The sequence below is a fragment of the Amphiprion ocellaris genome, chromosome 2 (genome assembly GCF_022539595.1).
Source record: "Amphiprion ocellaris isolate individual 3 ecotype Okinawa chromosome 2, ASM2253959v1, whole genome shotgun sequence".
NCBI lineage: Eukaryota > Metazoa > Chordata > Actinopteri > Pomacentridae > Amphiprion > Amphiprion ocellaris.
In genome coordinates this window covers 1,341,896-1,358,096 of record NC_072767.1, presented here as the reverse complement: position 1 = coordinate 1,358,096, position 16,201 = coordinate 1,341,896, and the positions used below count along the sequence as shown (strand labels likewise).

At 37.3% G+C, this 16,201-nt stretch overlaps 1 protein-coding gene across 2 annotated transcripts in view; it reads right to left on the bottom strand.

The window, feature by feature from the left end:
- The window catches only part of si:ch1073-396h14.1 (disintegrin and metalloproteinase domain-containing protein 10), a 59,404-nt gene that overhangs the window by 41,506 nt on the left and 1,697 nt on the right, over window positions 1-16,201 (bottom strand). For both annotated transcript variants that reach the window (XM_055017646.1, XM_055017641.1), the window contains exons 2-6: window positions 15,772-15,919; window positions 15,413-15,531; window positions 13,540-13,695; window positions 2,579-2,664; window positions 1,659-1,781 (exon numbers count right to left, since the gene is read on the bottom strand). In XM_055017646.1, the coding sequence (XP_054873621.1) occupies window positions 1,659-1,781; window positions 2,579-2,664; window positions 13,540-13,695; window positions 15,413-15,531; window positions 15,772-15,919 (632 nt within the window). The remainder of the gene's footprint in view (window positions 1-1,658; window positions 1,782-2,578; window positions 2,665-13,539; window positions 13,696-15,412; window positions 15,532-15,771; window positions 15,920-16,201) is intronic.

The window sequence follows — 16,201 nt, the reverse complement described above, 5'->3', positions numbered from 1 at the left end:
AAAGGAGATATTTGTGAAATTATTATAAATTTGTTGACACATTTTACTCTCCTTTTATGTGACACAGTTAAATTTTCTTATAAATTTTTTTTGGCTGTTATTTTCCATTAGCCATTTAAAGTCTAATTTTGCATTTTTACCTATATTTTGGTAGTTTTTAAAATATGCCAAAAATACTGTAAAATAACAAAATAAACATTTCATAAAGCCATACATATACAGTAACTTTCTATTTTTCAAATATATTTTCCAGCCTTCATTTTATATGATATTTTTAGCCTTTTTAAAGTTTAATGCAGGATATTTACATGTGTAAATCCCCTGAAAAGCAAAGTTACTTTACTCTTGAACTCTTTGTACCTATTTTAGAATATATTTACCTCATTAAACTTATATTAGACCATTTTACATTTAGTATATTGGGCCTTTTTGTCTCGATTAATCCACCAAACCCCAAAACCTATCTAAACCTACCTAAGTTTTCTTTAAAAAAAAAAAAGAAAAGAAAAAACAAAACATCAAAATTACACAATTTATCAAAGCGAGAAACCGTGAAGACAGAAATATCAACAGACTTTCAACTTTCTGATGCTTCTGATGAACTGATCATGGTTATAATATAACTAAATCTATGCTTAAAATTAGGCTATTTCATCAAAGCAACAGCTCTCATTTAAAAAATCATCAAAAATGAACAGTTTGCTCGAACCAGATTCTGCAAAAACCAAATAAATCTGTGTTCTCCAGGGCAACTGTAAAGATATTAGTGTCTTTAATACAAACCAGTAGTTGGATCACAAAAATTCAGGAACTTTTCAGCTGAACTGCAGACTGTGTTTAAAAAATGGAAAATATCTACAGTATGTTTTTTTTTTTCCGGTGTGGTTAAAAAACAAACTGTGGGCACATGGAAAAATGTACATGTTGTACAAGTTTTTTCCATTTTTGGAAAATAAAAAATAACTTTTTTTCTCTTTTATAATTTATGGGATTTTACCTGTGTCATACTGAAGTGAGCTTTCTTTACTTTTAATCCTGGTTGTGCTGCTTCAATAGAGGGAAAATCTGCTCAGAGGGTTAAAAAAAAAAAAAAAAAAATCACTGATTAAGTGCCAAATGACACTTGATTTACTTGGAAATCTATTCGACTTTGGGTAAACAGAAGAAATTGTATAAACTCACGGGCTTCACTTGTTTGATTAAGATCAGATTTTAGTGTCGAGAACTCGGTTAGGGGAACTTTTATGACCTGAAATCCCCAAAATGAATTCATGGTCAGCTTTGTGAACGAAGTGTGTGATGTTCAGCCAACGTGTACGAAGACTGCGTTGGTATCTGAAGCTCCAGCTGGATGTTCCATTACAGGCGAACACTGTGTTCCCTCCAACATGTGCTCCGTGTTTCACCCTGAAGCTGGTGAGGCTCCTCATTGTGTTGACAAAAATAGGACAAAGGCTCAGGACTTGAAGTTCTGCTTCATGAACTCTATTTTTAGCAGAAAAAAGGCCTCAGATATTGAACATTTTTGCATTCTTAACTTTTGTGACTATTTACTGTAGCATCAGTTCAATTTTTAATATCTGAAGCTCAAATAATTGTCAAGATAACTAGTTCATGACATATGGATATAGGAAATCTGACAGTTTGGAGGGAATCACCTGAGCTACAACACCTTCAACAGACTTGAACTTCTTGTAGTAGAGGTGGTCAGCATGGAGGTGCAGCAGGCAGCTGGTCTTTGACTCGTCTAATGTTCTCCTCGAGCGGCTCACTGGTGCCTCCTGTGGATAAAAAACCGAAGACAGGAAGAACAAGGGCGCTCTGATGATTCAGACTACAAAGTCAACATAAAGTGCTCGATTCTCACATGCGATTTGGTGAATAGTTTGCCTTTTATGTAGGTGAAAAGCCAACAAACTCATCAGATGCAAACATTGCAACACACTGAAATGTTGACTGGCGTCCTGGTTTGAGATGTGGACGTGTTGCGGCAGGAACACAACTTGGACGCTCCGCTGGAAAAAAACATCTGCTCAGGACATTTCAAGAGCAAACAGTGGAAGTGATCTCCACCGGCAGGCATGTCGGTAAAAAGGGATCCATACCTATATCACAACAACAATAGGCACTGAAATCACCACCCAGTTGGTCAGAGGTTGACAATTAACACCGTACCCAAGGGACAGACTAGCATAATACATGCGGCAGATGTTCATAACGCCTGTTTTTATCATTTTATGACACAGTCGAGGTCTCCTGAAAAGAAGCAGCTCGACCCTCAGCAGGACACAGCCATGTTTTCTTGAACAAGGATCATAACATCCTTCTGGACTTCTACCTGTCAGTTACTCCTGATGACTCAGGCTCAATAAAAGTGAGCGAATGAATGAACGCACATAAAGTAGGTCAGTTAAAATGGATGAATCAGACACATTAGTGAGCTTTCTCCAAGTAGCAGTTATGGGTTTTGGAGTTATTTGGGTATAAATAGAAGACAGGAGGACATTTTGAGGGTGATGACAGAAAAACAGCGAGTGTTTGAGTGTGTTTTCATGAGGTTAAGTCTAGACTGTCCTACCTGATTGAGTCTGAGGTTTTGGGTGAGGATGTTTAGATGTTCTGCACCACAGAATCCACCAGACCCAGACGTCATGTTGGGCAGGACTGAAAAAACAAACACAGAAATATAGATTTATACACAGTCATGTAGAATATTTAATCTACTTTGTGGTTTTACAAACACTGGCTAGAACAATTACTCCATCTAATGTGTTCAGTCATTTAGTGGCCCCCAGTAATCAGAAATAGTTGAAGAGAGATCAGATTTGAACCAACTACTATCTATCTATCTATTTATTATTCTATGTGTCTTCTACACTGTAAAAATAAATCTGTCACTGTGGCAGGAAGGGGGCCAGAAACTGCAACTGTATAAACTTTAAAAATAAAGGCAAACATCTGGAAAGCAGTCATACATTTTTAGCTCATTTAAAGACATACTGTAATTACTATTATTACTATTCATAAATAGATTTTTTGAGTCAATATATAAACTAATAATGTCAGTTAAAATTATGATGTTACTAGATATTATCTCTAGCAAATCTGTAAATGACACACAAATGAACTATTTACCATTTATTCCATCCTTAGTATACATAAATCTTTTCAAATAACCACAAATGTCTGTAAAATTATTTTATTTTATTTTTTTAAATTTGAGAAAAAACATTTTAAAATTTTATGGTCAAACGAGCAAATTTAATGCAACAAAATCATACAAATTTGCTTTTTTGTTTGTTAATTTTGTTTTTCACTGTCAGTATAATCAATATTGATCATTAATAATGGTGATTTTAGTAGATTTTATCTGCAGTTTAACATGCAAAAGTTCAACAGTTCAACAAATGATTTATCGTATATTTAATCCTTAGCAAGTTCTTCTTTGAAATAAGGGCAAGTATTTTTTTAATATAATTTTTGTTCAGTAAAAACTTATGAATACATTTTTCTGCAATTTTACTTGTTTTTCTCTATAATTTAATGTAACACGGACCATCTGTTTAAACATTCATGGTTTCTATTTTTTCCACAGTATGCAAGACTTTCATATGAGCAGATGTTGAGCTGTGATGTGGTCACATTCTGATCTTTATGATCAAAAACACAAACAATCCTTTGAATGTTTGTTTGTGTCTGGATAAATGTGCTGCTTGGTATGTTTGTTGTACCAGTTTAACCAAAGAGTGGGGAAGATCTGCAGCTGATAGCAGTGCTTTGGAAGTACTCTGAATATGTGGGAATATAGGAGACTGTTACAATGTTTGCCACAGCATCGTAGAATCCAAAACATTTAATGAGGGTTTGCTTGTTTGACGTCTCTCTACAATTCCAGGCCTTATAAACGTGAGAGGACGAAGTGAAGCCAACTGACGCAAAGTAAAGACTGTGGGATGTCTCTGGTTTATTCAGCAGCTAAATAATGTCACAACTGATAGTTTACTACCACAATAGAACATATTATAGGTTTACAAGCAGGTATCTTTATAGAGCACCTTACCATACACAAAGGTTATTCAAAGTGTTTCACGGGCAAAGCATGTAAAAGATGCCAAAAACAGCAGGACACAGTTAAATGGAATAAATCAAAAGCTCAACTGGCAGAAATTAATAAAGTGCTCTCAAAATTTCATTACATTTAACAACATAAGTTGTGGATCTGAGGCGCTCAAACTGAAATTTTGCATGGATTTAGATTTTATTTACAACATTATATTCATTCATATATACATTATTATTCTGTACTCAGAGAAATAACGGTTCCTAAATAATTCTTTAGAAGGTTCTGTGGTTCTTCAAAACACCATCATCCATTGCAGAAAATTCTTCTTGAGGGGAGAGTTCTTCGAATTATTAATGGTTCTTTAAAGTACTAGATGTTCGTATGTTTTATTGGAGTTGTTTTGGTTTGGTGGCAGATAATATCATGAAATTACAGCTGGAACCAACAATATTTTTCATTATTGATTAACCATTTGGTCTATAAAACATTAGAAAACCCAAATTTAAAGCTGGCATCTTGTAACATTGTTTTCTGTCTGAAAAACAGTCCAGAACCCAGAATATAAAATGCACTATAGTAGAAGGGACCGAGAAATACTGAAAATTGTCACATTTACAGTTAAAAGAGTATGTCTACAGCTGTCAAATACTTTCAGTGTTTGATGATTTTTAGTTGGATCTGCAAGATAATCTATGGTTTTAGGGATCTATGTTCCTCTTCAAGGTCACTGAGTTTGTATTTCTGTTACTTTCTGAAGCTGACATTTAAGAGCTACATAAAATTTGATTTATAATGCTCAAAGAGGCATTTATTTTGAAAAACAGACATCTCAAAGGTGATTCTTTATGGAACTATCTTGAAACTAGTTCCTTAACCCTCGTGTCATCATGCAGCTCAAAATTGACCCGTTTTGAAGTTTGAAAATGTGGGGGGAAAAAAAAAAAATTCACAGTGACACTTCTGATGTCCAAATTTTCAACATTTTTGGGAAATCTTTGAACATTTTTTGGTGGAAAAAAAAGAAATGTTAAAAATGTTTCTTTAAGAATATTCACCAAAAAAAAAAAAAAAATCAACCATAATCCAGCAAATTTCGCTGGATATTGGTTGATTTTTTTATGACTGTTATTAAAGAAAATATCAGAAGTTTTACTGATATATATGGAATCACTTTAGATATTTTTAGGATTTTTTGGAAGATTTTTACTCATTTTTTAAAAAACATTTACAACAATTTTTTTTGCCAAATTTGGGGAATTTAAAAAAAATAAAACTTAAGGGAAACTTTGAAGGAATTATTGGAATTTTTTTCCTGAAGGTTTTGCAAATTTTCAGAAATTTGGGGACTTTTTTCCTGAATTTTGGGATTTTTTTAAAGCAAGGAAATAGTATTTTTTGGTGCCCGTAAATGAAGACAACAGGAGGATTAAACAACCCATTTCTGCTATTTGTCCTTGGAGCTCCATTTATGCTGTCAGTTTTTGTGGCTCTTTGAGTGCCCTTTCTCTAATGAACCTCTTGCTAAAAGGTTCATCGAGGAGCTAAAAATGGTTCTTCAATGGCATCAATATGAAGAAGCATTTCTAGTTCTAGTTCATGACTATATCACATGATACTGACCACATTTACAAAGGTTTCATTCCAAGGTTGTCTTAAACTTTAGTAGTCATTTTTTTCTTTATAAAGGTTTAAAATAAGTTTATTAATTGAAGTTTTTACTGAGCATCACGTCGAGCCACCAACATCGACAGAAGCACCCTGACATTCTCAGACACTTTAAAAATAGAAAACCTGCATTTGGACATCAGCGCAGTGGTCTGTGGAGGGGCGACGGAGCGGCCCGTGGAAACACCGGGATAGCTGCTGGTTTGATTTCACTAAAACAACAACACTAGCCGTGATTTGCAACACCTCTGGGACGTCTGCCTCGTTCACACTGACGCAACAGTGAAGGATCTGCAGTCGGGGGAGACATTTGTTACGTTTGCATGGATTGGTCCATCCGGCTGCGCTGAAAAAGCCGCAGAATTTCACAAAAATGCAAAAGGTCAGAAGGACTTCACATTGCAACAGATTGTATCAGGCTTGTGGTCAGGGATTGTGGGGAAGCTGCACAGAAACATGGATGTATGGATGCAAATGTAAAGTAATACTGCGACATGTTTCAGTGGATTATTTAACAAAGACTGTGGTCAAACTAAACAGAAAACACACTGTTGCAGCTGCATTAATGCACAGAAAAAAAAGATCTGTGAATTCCACATTTACAGTAGAGTCACATGGCATTATAATCACTCTCACATGTCATTTGCAGTAATAAGAGAGCAACAGAATCAGGCAACGGTTTGCCAGTTAACTGCTGACCCAGAAGAACTTCAAAGTGTGAAGCTCTCTGTCACCAGTTCTGTCTCCGTGGGTCAGCAATGGGAGACGGCAACACATGATTGGATCACACCATCCTCCCAAACTCCTCAGCCAATCACAGACCTGCGATTCATTCTATACATGGCATGAGTTGGGCTGGGGGTAGAAGTGGAGGCCTAAATGACAGGCGTCGACCAACTGACAGAATTACTTCCAGACCTTTCTACTCACTCATGTTCGCTCCGTCTCTTTTTCTCTCAGGTTGTCAATGCATCTCCCTTTGCAGGGGACAAATCTTTCTGATCTGCAAAGCCAAGCCGACAAACTTCTCCAGAGACCATAAATAACTGAATCTGGTCATCACAACCACTTTTTAATCCATGACAAACTCCTGTGCAGAAAAGGAGTTTCCCACATGTAAAATCAGTGTCGCATTTCAGCCAACAGCCGCAGTACCAGCAGCTGTTGGAAAGGAGAAGAAAACTTATTCCAGAGCCTGAGATCTTAATGCAGCTTTGAGTATAACAACTGCATCAACACATTTACGTTTAAATCATCAAAGGTCCACACTGAAAGGTCCGGGTAATGAAAACTCATTTTTTATTGTGTTTTGTAGTTGGTATAACTTGGAGGTGTAAAGTACAAGTTGTTAAGATATTTACTTTTGCCATTCCTCAAGCCCCTTGATGACTACACAACCTCCCAGTTTTACAAGCCAGTGAAAATCTGAGCCCCAAGTAAAGTTGCAAGAGTAAACACGAGAGTTTTTGTGCACTCCGAGCATCTGAGGAATAGAACACCCAGTGGATTACTGTTATTATTCATGCCATGTGAGAACATTATGGGCTAATGTTGCTAGTGTTGCTATTCGCTTTGGTATGTTGATGTATAATGGTTGGTGGTACATCTGAGCTCTGTGGAAACTGTAACACTGAGGAACATTCAGAAAGGGTAGAAATTTTATTTTGAAACCAATAAACAAGCACTGAGTGGTTTATTGTGTTTCCATGTCACCTGTTGTGTTCTACTTCAACCAAAACTCATCTGTTTACACCTGTTTTCTTCTGTCCTGTTCTGTGCTCACAAATTGCATCATAATACAGCGGAATTCCTAACAAAGTTGTTCTCAATAACATATTTTTCTGTTTCTGCTGTGAGATGGAACAAGTATGAAATAGTGACTGAAACACGGGCCATTAAGACTACATTTTATAGACCAGCAGTCACCTCCTACCTGTCTATGCTTCTTCTGGACAGCCACAGTGTTGTCTGATCAATTCACCAAACACAAGTTAAAAAGAACAGCTGTGATGTGAATTCAGGGATATTTTCATGTCAAATGGTCGCTCAGAGAAAAAGTCTGAAGCAATAGAAAGGCCTGATCTCACACAATTAATCGGGTCTATGCTGGCTGCCGTGAGATCAACTGCTTTGCTCTGTGTAGTCAATCACAGAGAGAGTCTTCTTCCTGAAGGGGGCAGGAACAGCAGCAGCTCAACTGGATTTAAAGTTACAGACACTGAAACAGCCCATTTAGAACATGATTAAAACCAGGAGTTATATACACTGCAAAAACTCAAAAACTTCCCAAGTCTATTTGTCTTATTTTTGTCAAAATATCTCATCCCACTTGATTTAAGATAAATTCACTTAAGTGAGATTTCAGCAAGATAGAGGGACTTTTTTTTAAGACAATGCATCTTAAAAATCTTGTTTTGAGTTGTATTTTACAAGAAAACTCAAAATAAGTTTAATACATCTCAAATTAGGTTACATGAAAGCAAAAATTTATTTTTGAGTGAAAAACTGCTATTGTTTTTTAGCATGTCTGGCTTATTTTAAGACACCTAAGCTTAATAATCCTGGTAAAATAGAGCTTTAACCCTCGTGTCGTCCTGCGGGTCAAACTGACCCGTTTTAAAGTTTGAAAATGTGGAGAAAAAAAATATATTTTCACAGTGAAACTTCCGATGTACACATTTTCAACATTTTTGGGAAATCTTTGAACATTTTTTGGTGGAAAAAAAGAAATGTATAAAATGTTTCTTAAGGACATTCACAAAAAAAAATCAACCAAAATCCAGCAAAATTCACTGGATTTTGGTTGATTTTTATGTGAATGTTCTTAAAGAAAATATTAGAAGTTTTACTGATATATATGGAATCACTTTAGATATTTTTAGGATTTTTTTGAAAGATTTTTACTCATTTTTTGAAAATATTTACAAGAATTTTCTTGCCAAATTTGGGGGATTTAAAAAAAAATAAAACTTTTAAGGGAAACTTTTAAGGAATTATTGGAATTTTCTTCCTGAAGTTGTTGCAAATTTTCAGAAATTTCGGGAATTTTTTTGCAGAATTTTTGGATTTTTTTTCAGACAAGGAAATAATATTTTTTGGTGCCCGTAAATGAGGACAAGAAGAGGGTTAAAATAAGTTTTCCCAGCTAATTTTAAGATCTCAATATTCTAAATATATCTTATTTCAAGAAATCTTACAAGCCATTTTTCACTTGTTTCAAGGTATAAGTTCCTTGAAATAAGTTTTTTTTCCTTGTTTTGAGAGGGGCATTTTTTTCCAGTGTAGTTGTGGTTAAATTCACCATCTTTGCAGTATTTTGAGCTCAAAAATTGAAAGATACATTCTGTGGACATGTGAGACTTTTTAACTTCTCAAAAAGGGGCAAAATATGGGACCTTTAACTTGTGATTTGCACATTAATTCCTGCATTATGGTGTAGGAGCTTGGTGTCTTAGAGGAAGGTATAACAGTGGCTAAAAGCAAAACAGGAGCAATAAAATACCCATTTTTGACCCAGGATATGTGGGACACCTCCACTTTTGCTATAAAGTCACTGCTTAAGTGCCTAATAAATAACACTTTGGTCATTTAAACACCCTCCCAGTTTGCCTAGACTCCACTGTGGTCAGTTTTTGTGCCAAAATAACCAAAATAACCTCCATAACAAACTCACGTCATGGAAGCTGTTTGTAGGCGTTTGTGCTAAACATTACTCATGAACACAGGCCCATTGTTCACATCTACCAGTTATTCAAAGATGTTTTATAACACAGCAACCCATAGTTTTGTCAGATAATGTAATATGGACACTTTGTGGGAAGTGGTCTGCCTCATGTAGTCCAGATACCCCCTTTAAACCCAATTTATGCAATCTGTGAATCATCTATAGAGCTGAAGTTGCTTTTCAGTTTATATGACTTCCTGAATATTAGCCTGAAATGAGGCATGGAAATCCTGCTACTATATTTCAGTGCATGGTTATCTTTATGTGATAGCCTTTTCTTGCACTTATCAGAATGTCACTAATCCAGAGCTGTGAATGTAACACAGCTGTGTCCTTACCCCCAACACCAAACACTGATAATCTTTATTTCATTGCTACAACAACAACGAGAGGTCAACCAGTGTCAGAGATAATGCTCCAATCCTCCAAGGTTTGTTTGCAATTTGGCAATGAACGTGATGAAGAAACAGATGTTTGACGGATTGTTATGTGATGGTTAAACTGGATGCTTGAAAGAGTTGCTTTAGTGTGCAATCTCAGAGAAAAAAAAAAAAAAACAGTGAACATTTCCAAGAGACGCACTGAGATATCTGTTGTCTTACACTTGGGGCTGGGTCACAGAGGCAGCGTTCTAAACTGAGCATTCCTGGAGTCTGCTTGCCAAGAAATTTTATAGCTCCTAATGGGGGATCCCAAGGTGTTCACAGGCCAGATGAGATACATAATTCCTCCAGCAAATTCTGGGTCTACCTCAAGATCTCCTCCCATTTGGACATGTCCAGAAAACCTCCAAAGGAAGTCTTCCTGCAGGCATCTTAATGAAATATTTGACCCATTCAGCTTTTGATGCAAAAGACCAGTGATTCTAATCCAAGCTGCCTCCAGATGTCCGAGTTCCTCATCCTACGCTATGGAGAAAGCTTTTGAATCCACAACCACATTCCTTCAGTCGCTATCCAGAGGTCAAAACTACAGGTGAGGGTCAAAACAAAGACCGACTAATGAACAGAAACCCTCTTCACCACACAATCCAGTACGACACCACATTACTGCTAAAACTGCCCCAGTTTTTCTGTTCAGGTCAAGCTCCATTTTCATGCCACTCTTGAAAAACATCCCGAGATGCTGCGAAATTCTTTTGCTTGGGTCAGCAACCAAGCTACAGAGAGCAATCTAACAGTTTCTAGCAGAAAACTGTGGCCTCAGATTTGGAGATTCAGCAGCAAACCACCCCTGTGTGCGCTGAAGGCCACAGTCTGATAAAGCCAACAGAACCACATCATCTGCAAAATACAGAAACTCTCAGATCCCCAGAACAGACACCATCTTCACCCCGACTGTGATCCCGTCTATGAATCTTACAAACACGATCGGACACCACTGGAAACCTTGTGCAGCAGCTACAGGAAATATGTTCCATTTTGTGACCAGATGTCTTGCAACAGAACACCATATTCCAGTAGAAACCCCCAAAAGACTCCCCAGAGGCTGCTGCTGTACCAGTATTGAGGGAAAAAACAAGCCACTTCCTGTTTGTAAAATCCCTTTCAGTCTGAGAGAGCAATTGAAAACATTGCAGTTAAACATTAAGAGATTTCCTGCTATAAAGAAACTGTACGTGTATTTATTACTAACGAAAATATGAGGTTAATAGTTAGCCATCATTCATAGTGATGTGAACCTTCAAAGGGAAAGTCACATGAACTTAGGCATAGTTTCACTGCAGATACAACATGGGTCTGAAGAATGGAAGGATCATAGATAAAAGCAATTTCAAATCACCTGAAAATTAGTTAAGATGGCTATCGCTTGCAGTATAAATCTGGGTTCAATAAAATGGATATAACAAACAGTGAAAGCTGATATGCATCCTCATATTCGAGGTAGATCAGGGTGCAGGAGTATGATCTGTTCTACTGTAAAGTAGCTAAAAAAAAAGAAAAAAATAAAACAAGAAAACGTGGCTGTAGGAGCCAAATATTATGCAGCAAGTGGAATTACTATCCACAGTATGGATGTAAGTAAGTTTTTGAACACTGGAGCAAAAACAGGTTGCATGTTAATTGTGGTTGTTGTATGGACTGAAAGAGAGAAGACTTTGTTCACATTTATGCACGAGTGGACCCTCATTTCTGTGAGTTGAACATTCCAGTAGCCGAAAGTAATACACAAATATTCCAGAGGGCCCATTTTCTTATTTCTGTTTTAAACCCTAAATTAAAATCTGGGAAAACTGGCCTATTTCTTCAGTCCCCACTAATACTAAAGATCAGATGGCACCATGTGAAAAACTTTGATGGGCTTGGTTTAATCCCATTTTCAGTTTTTGTGTCTTAAAGTGGTTCATTTCTCTGTTGTTTCAACATCCACTGTTCACTGAAACTCAAAGTAAGACACTTTCAGTCACCTAATCAGACTGAAATCAGTCAATGAATAGTCAGTTAAGTTCTCAGATAAGGAAAACAAGCAACCTGTTTTGAGACACTTCATAGGAAAAAACACAGACAACATAAACATAATATGACCAACTGTTAGAATAACAAACTACAACTCATCCTTCCTATATTGCTGGATTTAATCTGTTATACGGACAGTCTCAGTGTCCCCCTGAAATTATGCAGCCTACTATTTCATCATGTTATTATGTATAATTTATCATTTCACAGTTATGTCAAGTATATTATTTTAGGATAATATTTGATTTTAAAGTGTAACAAACAGATCGTTGCAGGTGTCTAAACTGTATTTTTTTCCCCAAATGGCCGCCCTTGGCCCCGTCCTATGTCCTGAATCTCCTAGACCTCATGACGTCCAACATCTCAAGGGACAGAAAAGTCCTCATACAACCTTTGTTGTCTCCAGACGACAACCACAGGAACTGGAAACACACACAGGAGTCGACATATTATGTCACCTTTTCGTGTCCCAATTTACTCCCTTTTGTATGGAGGCATTGATTGTTTACTAAAATTTATCATGAGCCAAATCTTTCCCAGTTTCCTGCAGATATGCTGGCCGGTGAATGAAAGAACAGGATGTCGTCAGCTGCTATCTAATGTAAAGTTTTGGGACAGATTTTTTGAAAGGGGCTGAAGAAATGGCGGGAGGAGCAGGGAGGAAGGCAGCCTTCGAATCTGTGTGGACTTCAGGACAAACACAGGAGGTTTCTGGCACTGACCGAACTGTATTTCCAGTAAAACGCTTTCTTGGAAATAGTCTAATACTAATGCAAAATATGCATGTGCAGCTGTAGCACGCACGCACATAGAAACACACACACACACGCATTTTGATCCATGATGACTGCCATCTGGCCAAGTCATGAGCATAATTGTAAGCCAAACTAAGAGTTGACTTTAATGTGTTGTCGTAGAAACTGTCTCTAAGGCCATCAAACCCTGCAGAACCCTCGACATGCTTCAATTTCCTTCTCAAACTGACATCTTTCTCCCCACTGCTGCCGCTGCACTGAACCCCTTTAGCCTTCCACTCCTCTTTCACATTCATACCTTCCTCCTGACTTTAGCCCCCATGTGGTCCATTCCTCTTACAAAAGTCATGCCATCTTGGTTTTATCTTTGCTTTGGCCATCGCCCAAGCACGGAGGGCCCCAGCCCCCCCGCCAGAGCTCTATAGGCTGAGCAGTTATATTACAACTCCACTCTTACCACAGGGTTCAGTGACTCCTAGTCACCTTAGCTTGAACTCAACCTAGACGCTGCAGATACTGTATGAGACAAGACCAATGGGGATTGAAAAACAGCAGAGAAGTTGTGTTTTGCTGCAGTTGTTTGTCTTTTTGTGAGTCTGTCAAAAGAGCCGTGGATTAAAATGTTCAGGGAGCTCTAATGTAGCGAGGCATTTCTTTTTCTGCCCTTTCCCAACGTCTGCAAAAGGCCAGGAAAATCAGCTGAGGTTATGGGGTGTCATTTGGACACTTTTGTTCTCCTAATGCACAAATGTCAGGTTTGTTTTATGATCCTGGACACCGAGGGACAATTACTAGACAGCCGGTTAAAGTGTGACTGCTGAGACGGCTTCTTTAGCAAAGATTTTCTTCAAGACTAGAAAACAAAAGCAGTCTTACTCATGTCATCCTCGTGGTAGATTATGGAGTGATGATCTGTCGGGTTGCTGGTGTATCTATAGGCTGGTTCTACATGGAAAGTCCCATTGTCAGTGTGGATGGTTCCCTCAAACTGACCCCGTAAGACGGATCCATGGCAGGATGAACCATGTTCCCCTGAAAGTCCAGGTCAAGAGAGATTACATGTCAAGGTTGGAGAGATGAAACTGAATAAGAGATAACAGAAAACTAACAAGTAGAGACAGACTGATAGAGTGAACAGATAAAAAACCTGTAGACTAGAGGCAGCAGTCAGAGTTAGAGGAAGTGTGAGAAAGCTATGAATTAACATTAATTAACATTAAATCTGGGGGTTCCAGGAGGTTTTACTTTAATCAGAGTGTTTTTCCACAAGATGTTTATCATAATGTCTTATCCAAACTAGAAGAAAAGATTATGGATAACTATTGTGATTAAAATCCCGCTTCGTTCATTCATTCATTAAACATTTGAAAGCTCATCTCATGTGTACCAAAATTGCATATTTAGAAGTTTTTTTTCATGAAAATAATTTCACCATGCCTTAAAATGGCTTAAACATAATTTTACAGTGTTGCTTCCTCTAGAATCTGCAGATTTTTTTAAAGGCCCGACCTCCATCTACAGTTCTGCTCTTCTGTTTGCTGCAGCTCAAGCACACCAGCTCACCTTCAGCTCTTTTCAAACACTGTAAAGCTACTCTCTGCTGCACAGTAGGAAGTTATAACTGGAGTTATTCAGCCACTCAAGTTTGAACCAGATTATGAAGAAGAATCCCATCAAGCTGGAAATGTTCCCACATTTGCCAACATTACCTACAAGTTCCAATAATATTTGAAAGAAAACATTTTAATCTGATGTTCAAAGAATGTTTTAAGGATATTTATCATTTAAAATAATGTTTCTGTGAGGTCAAAAGTTGACTTAGAACGTTTTAACATTCAGGAGATGTTGTCTGGTTAAGCTATATGATAACAAAAGAAGAATGTTTTCAAACCAACATTCAAAAAAATGTTTTCTAAATCTTAGCGAGGCCTCAGTAGAAAGAATGTGTTTTAGTAAAAGATTCCTGTAATTTGATACATTAACAAGATGGAACATTTTACCTGCAATATTCTGAGGATGTTTAGGGGATGTTATTATTCAGAGCAGAGCTACATAAAAAAAAATAACACAAAGGAAGAACGTTCTCAGCACAACATTCATAAAATGTTTGAAGAACATCTTAGAGTGAGAACGTACGAAAGAACGAATCGTAGAGAACGTAATCCTGCCTTTAAGAAGAGCATTCTGGGAATGAAAAGAAAACATCCAGCTTAGAACGTTACTAGAACTTTACCAAACTTTCTTAAAATGTTTTCAGAACTAGACGACATATAAGATCGGTCCATTGCAGCTGTAAGAGGAAAATACTCAGCTGTGGTGTTGACTGCTTATTTCTCTTATGATGTGTCAATATTTTTTTTCAAAAAACACAATATCGACCCATTAACAAGAATTAAAAAACAATTAAAAACTTGATTGATTTTCATTGTAGGAGGTCTTTAACTGCTTCCATCCAGGAGGTCCCATTACCAGGACCAGGAGGTATCTGTGTAATGACACCCCACTTTGAGTGACAGCTTTGATTTGGCAGAAGAAAAAATGTGACTTTTTGCAGGAGTTTTTCAAAACTCATAACAACATTTATTGTATTTCAGTCTCATCTATAGAGCCCAGTGTTTTGGGGGAAATTAAAAAAAAAATAGCCCGAAGCTCAAGAGGTAATAGCTTGTAAATTGTCCGTTAATTTGATTCAAAGGTAGGTAAATTGTTTCCAGCCCCACAGGAGGCCAGATATTGGCATCATACCCACCCCATAGAGTTCCTGAGTATATGTGGGAGAGGTCAGCCGATGTGGAACCATTTTCACTGACCACCCGGAATTTTTCGGAGAATTCTACTGCATTTTGTCTCAAAAGCAGACGGAAAGTTCTGGGGGGGAAACAAAAAACACAAAGAGCTTAGAGATCAAAGCAGCACTCAGAGCTTTGTAGTGTTCTGGGAAGTGAGTAGATCCATAATCAGCTGGAAAATACGGACTAATAACTAACTAATGGTTGACATGTTTTATTGGTTTGGGAACAAAAAGTTTGCTCAAACAGAAATAAACCAAATATTCAACCAAACTGTGCTGTAGAAGCAGCTGCCCAAGTTAGACAAAAGTGAATTTACCTGTGAAAAGCAGTGAAATCCAAATGCAGAGTATAATCCTGAGATTGTGCAGCTCTCTTGGCTCTCAGGTGCTTCCTGTGAAGGTCGTCCCTGTCGTATGAGAGGCCCTCATAATACTTTATATATGGACTGATGCTACTCACAGCACCTGGTGGAGAGAAGAACAGTTCATTTACAGGACAAAGGCATCATTTTTAATCAGATTTATTGTTTCCACTTCATAATAGAGTTCTTCTCTAAATGTTTTTAATGAATATTTGCTCTAATTTTGTGTTTACTCATCTCCGTTGTGAATGTGTTACTGAGTTTGGAGAGTTCTGCATTTAGTGGATTAAAATATTGAAAATTCACCCATTACCGCTGTTCTGCATTTAGTGGATTAAAATATTGAAAATTCACCCATTACCGCTGTTCTGGGCCCTGCTGGTTG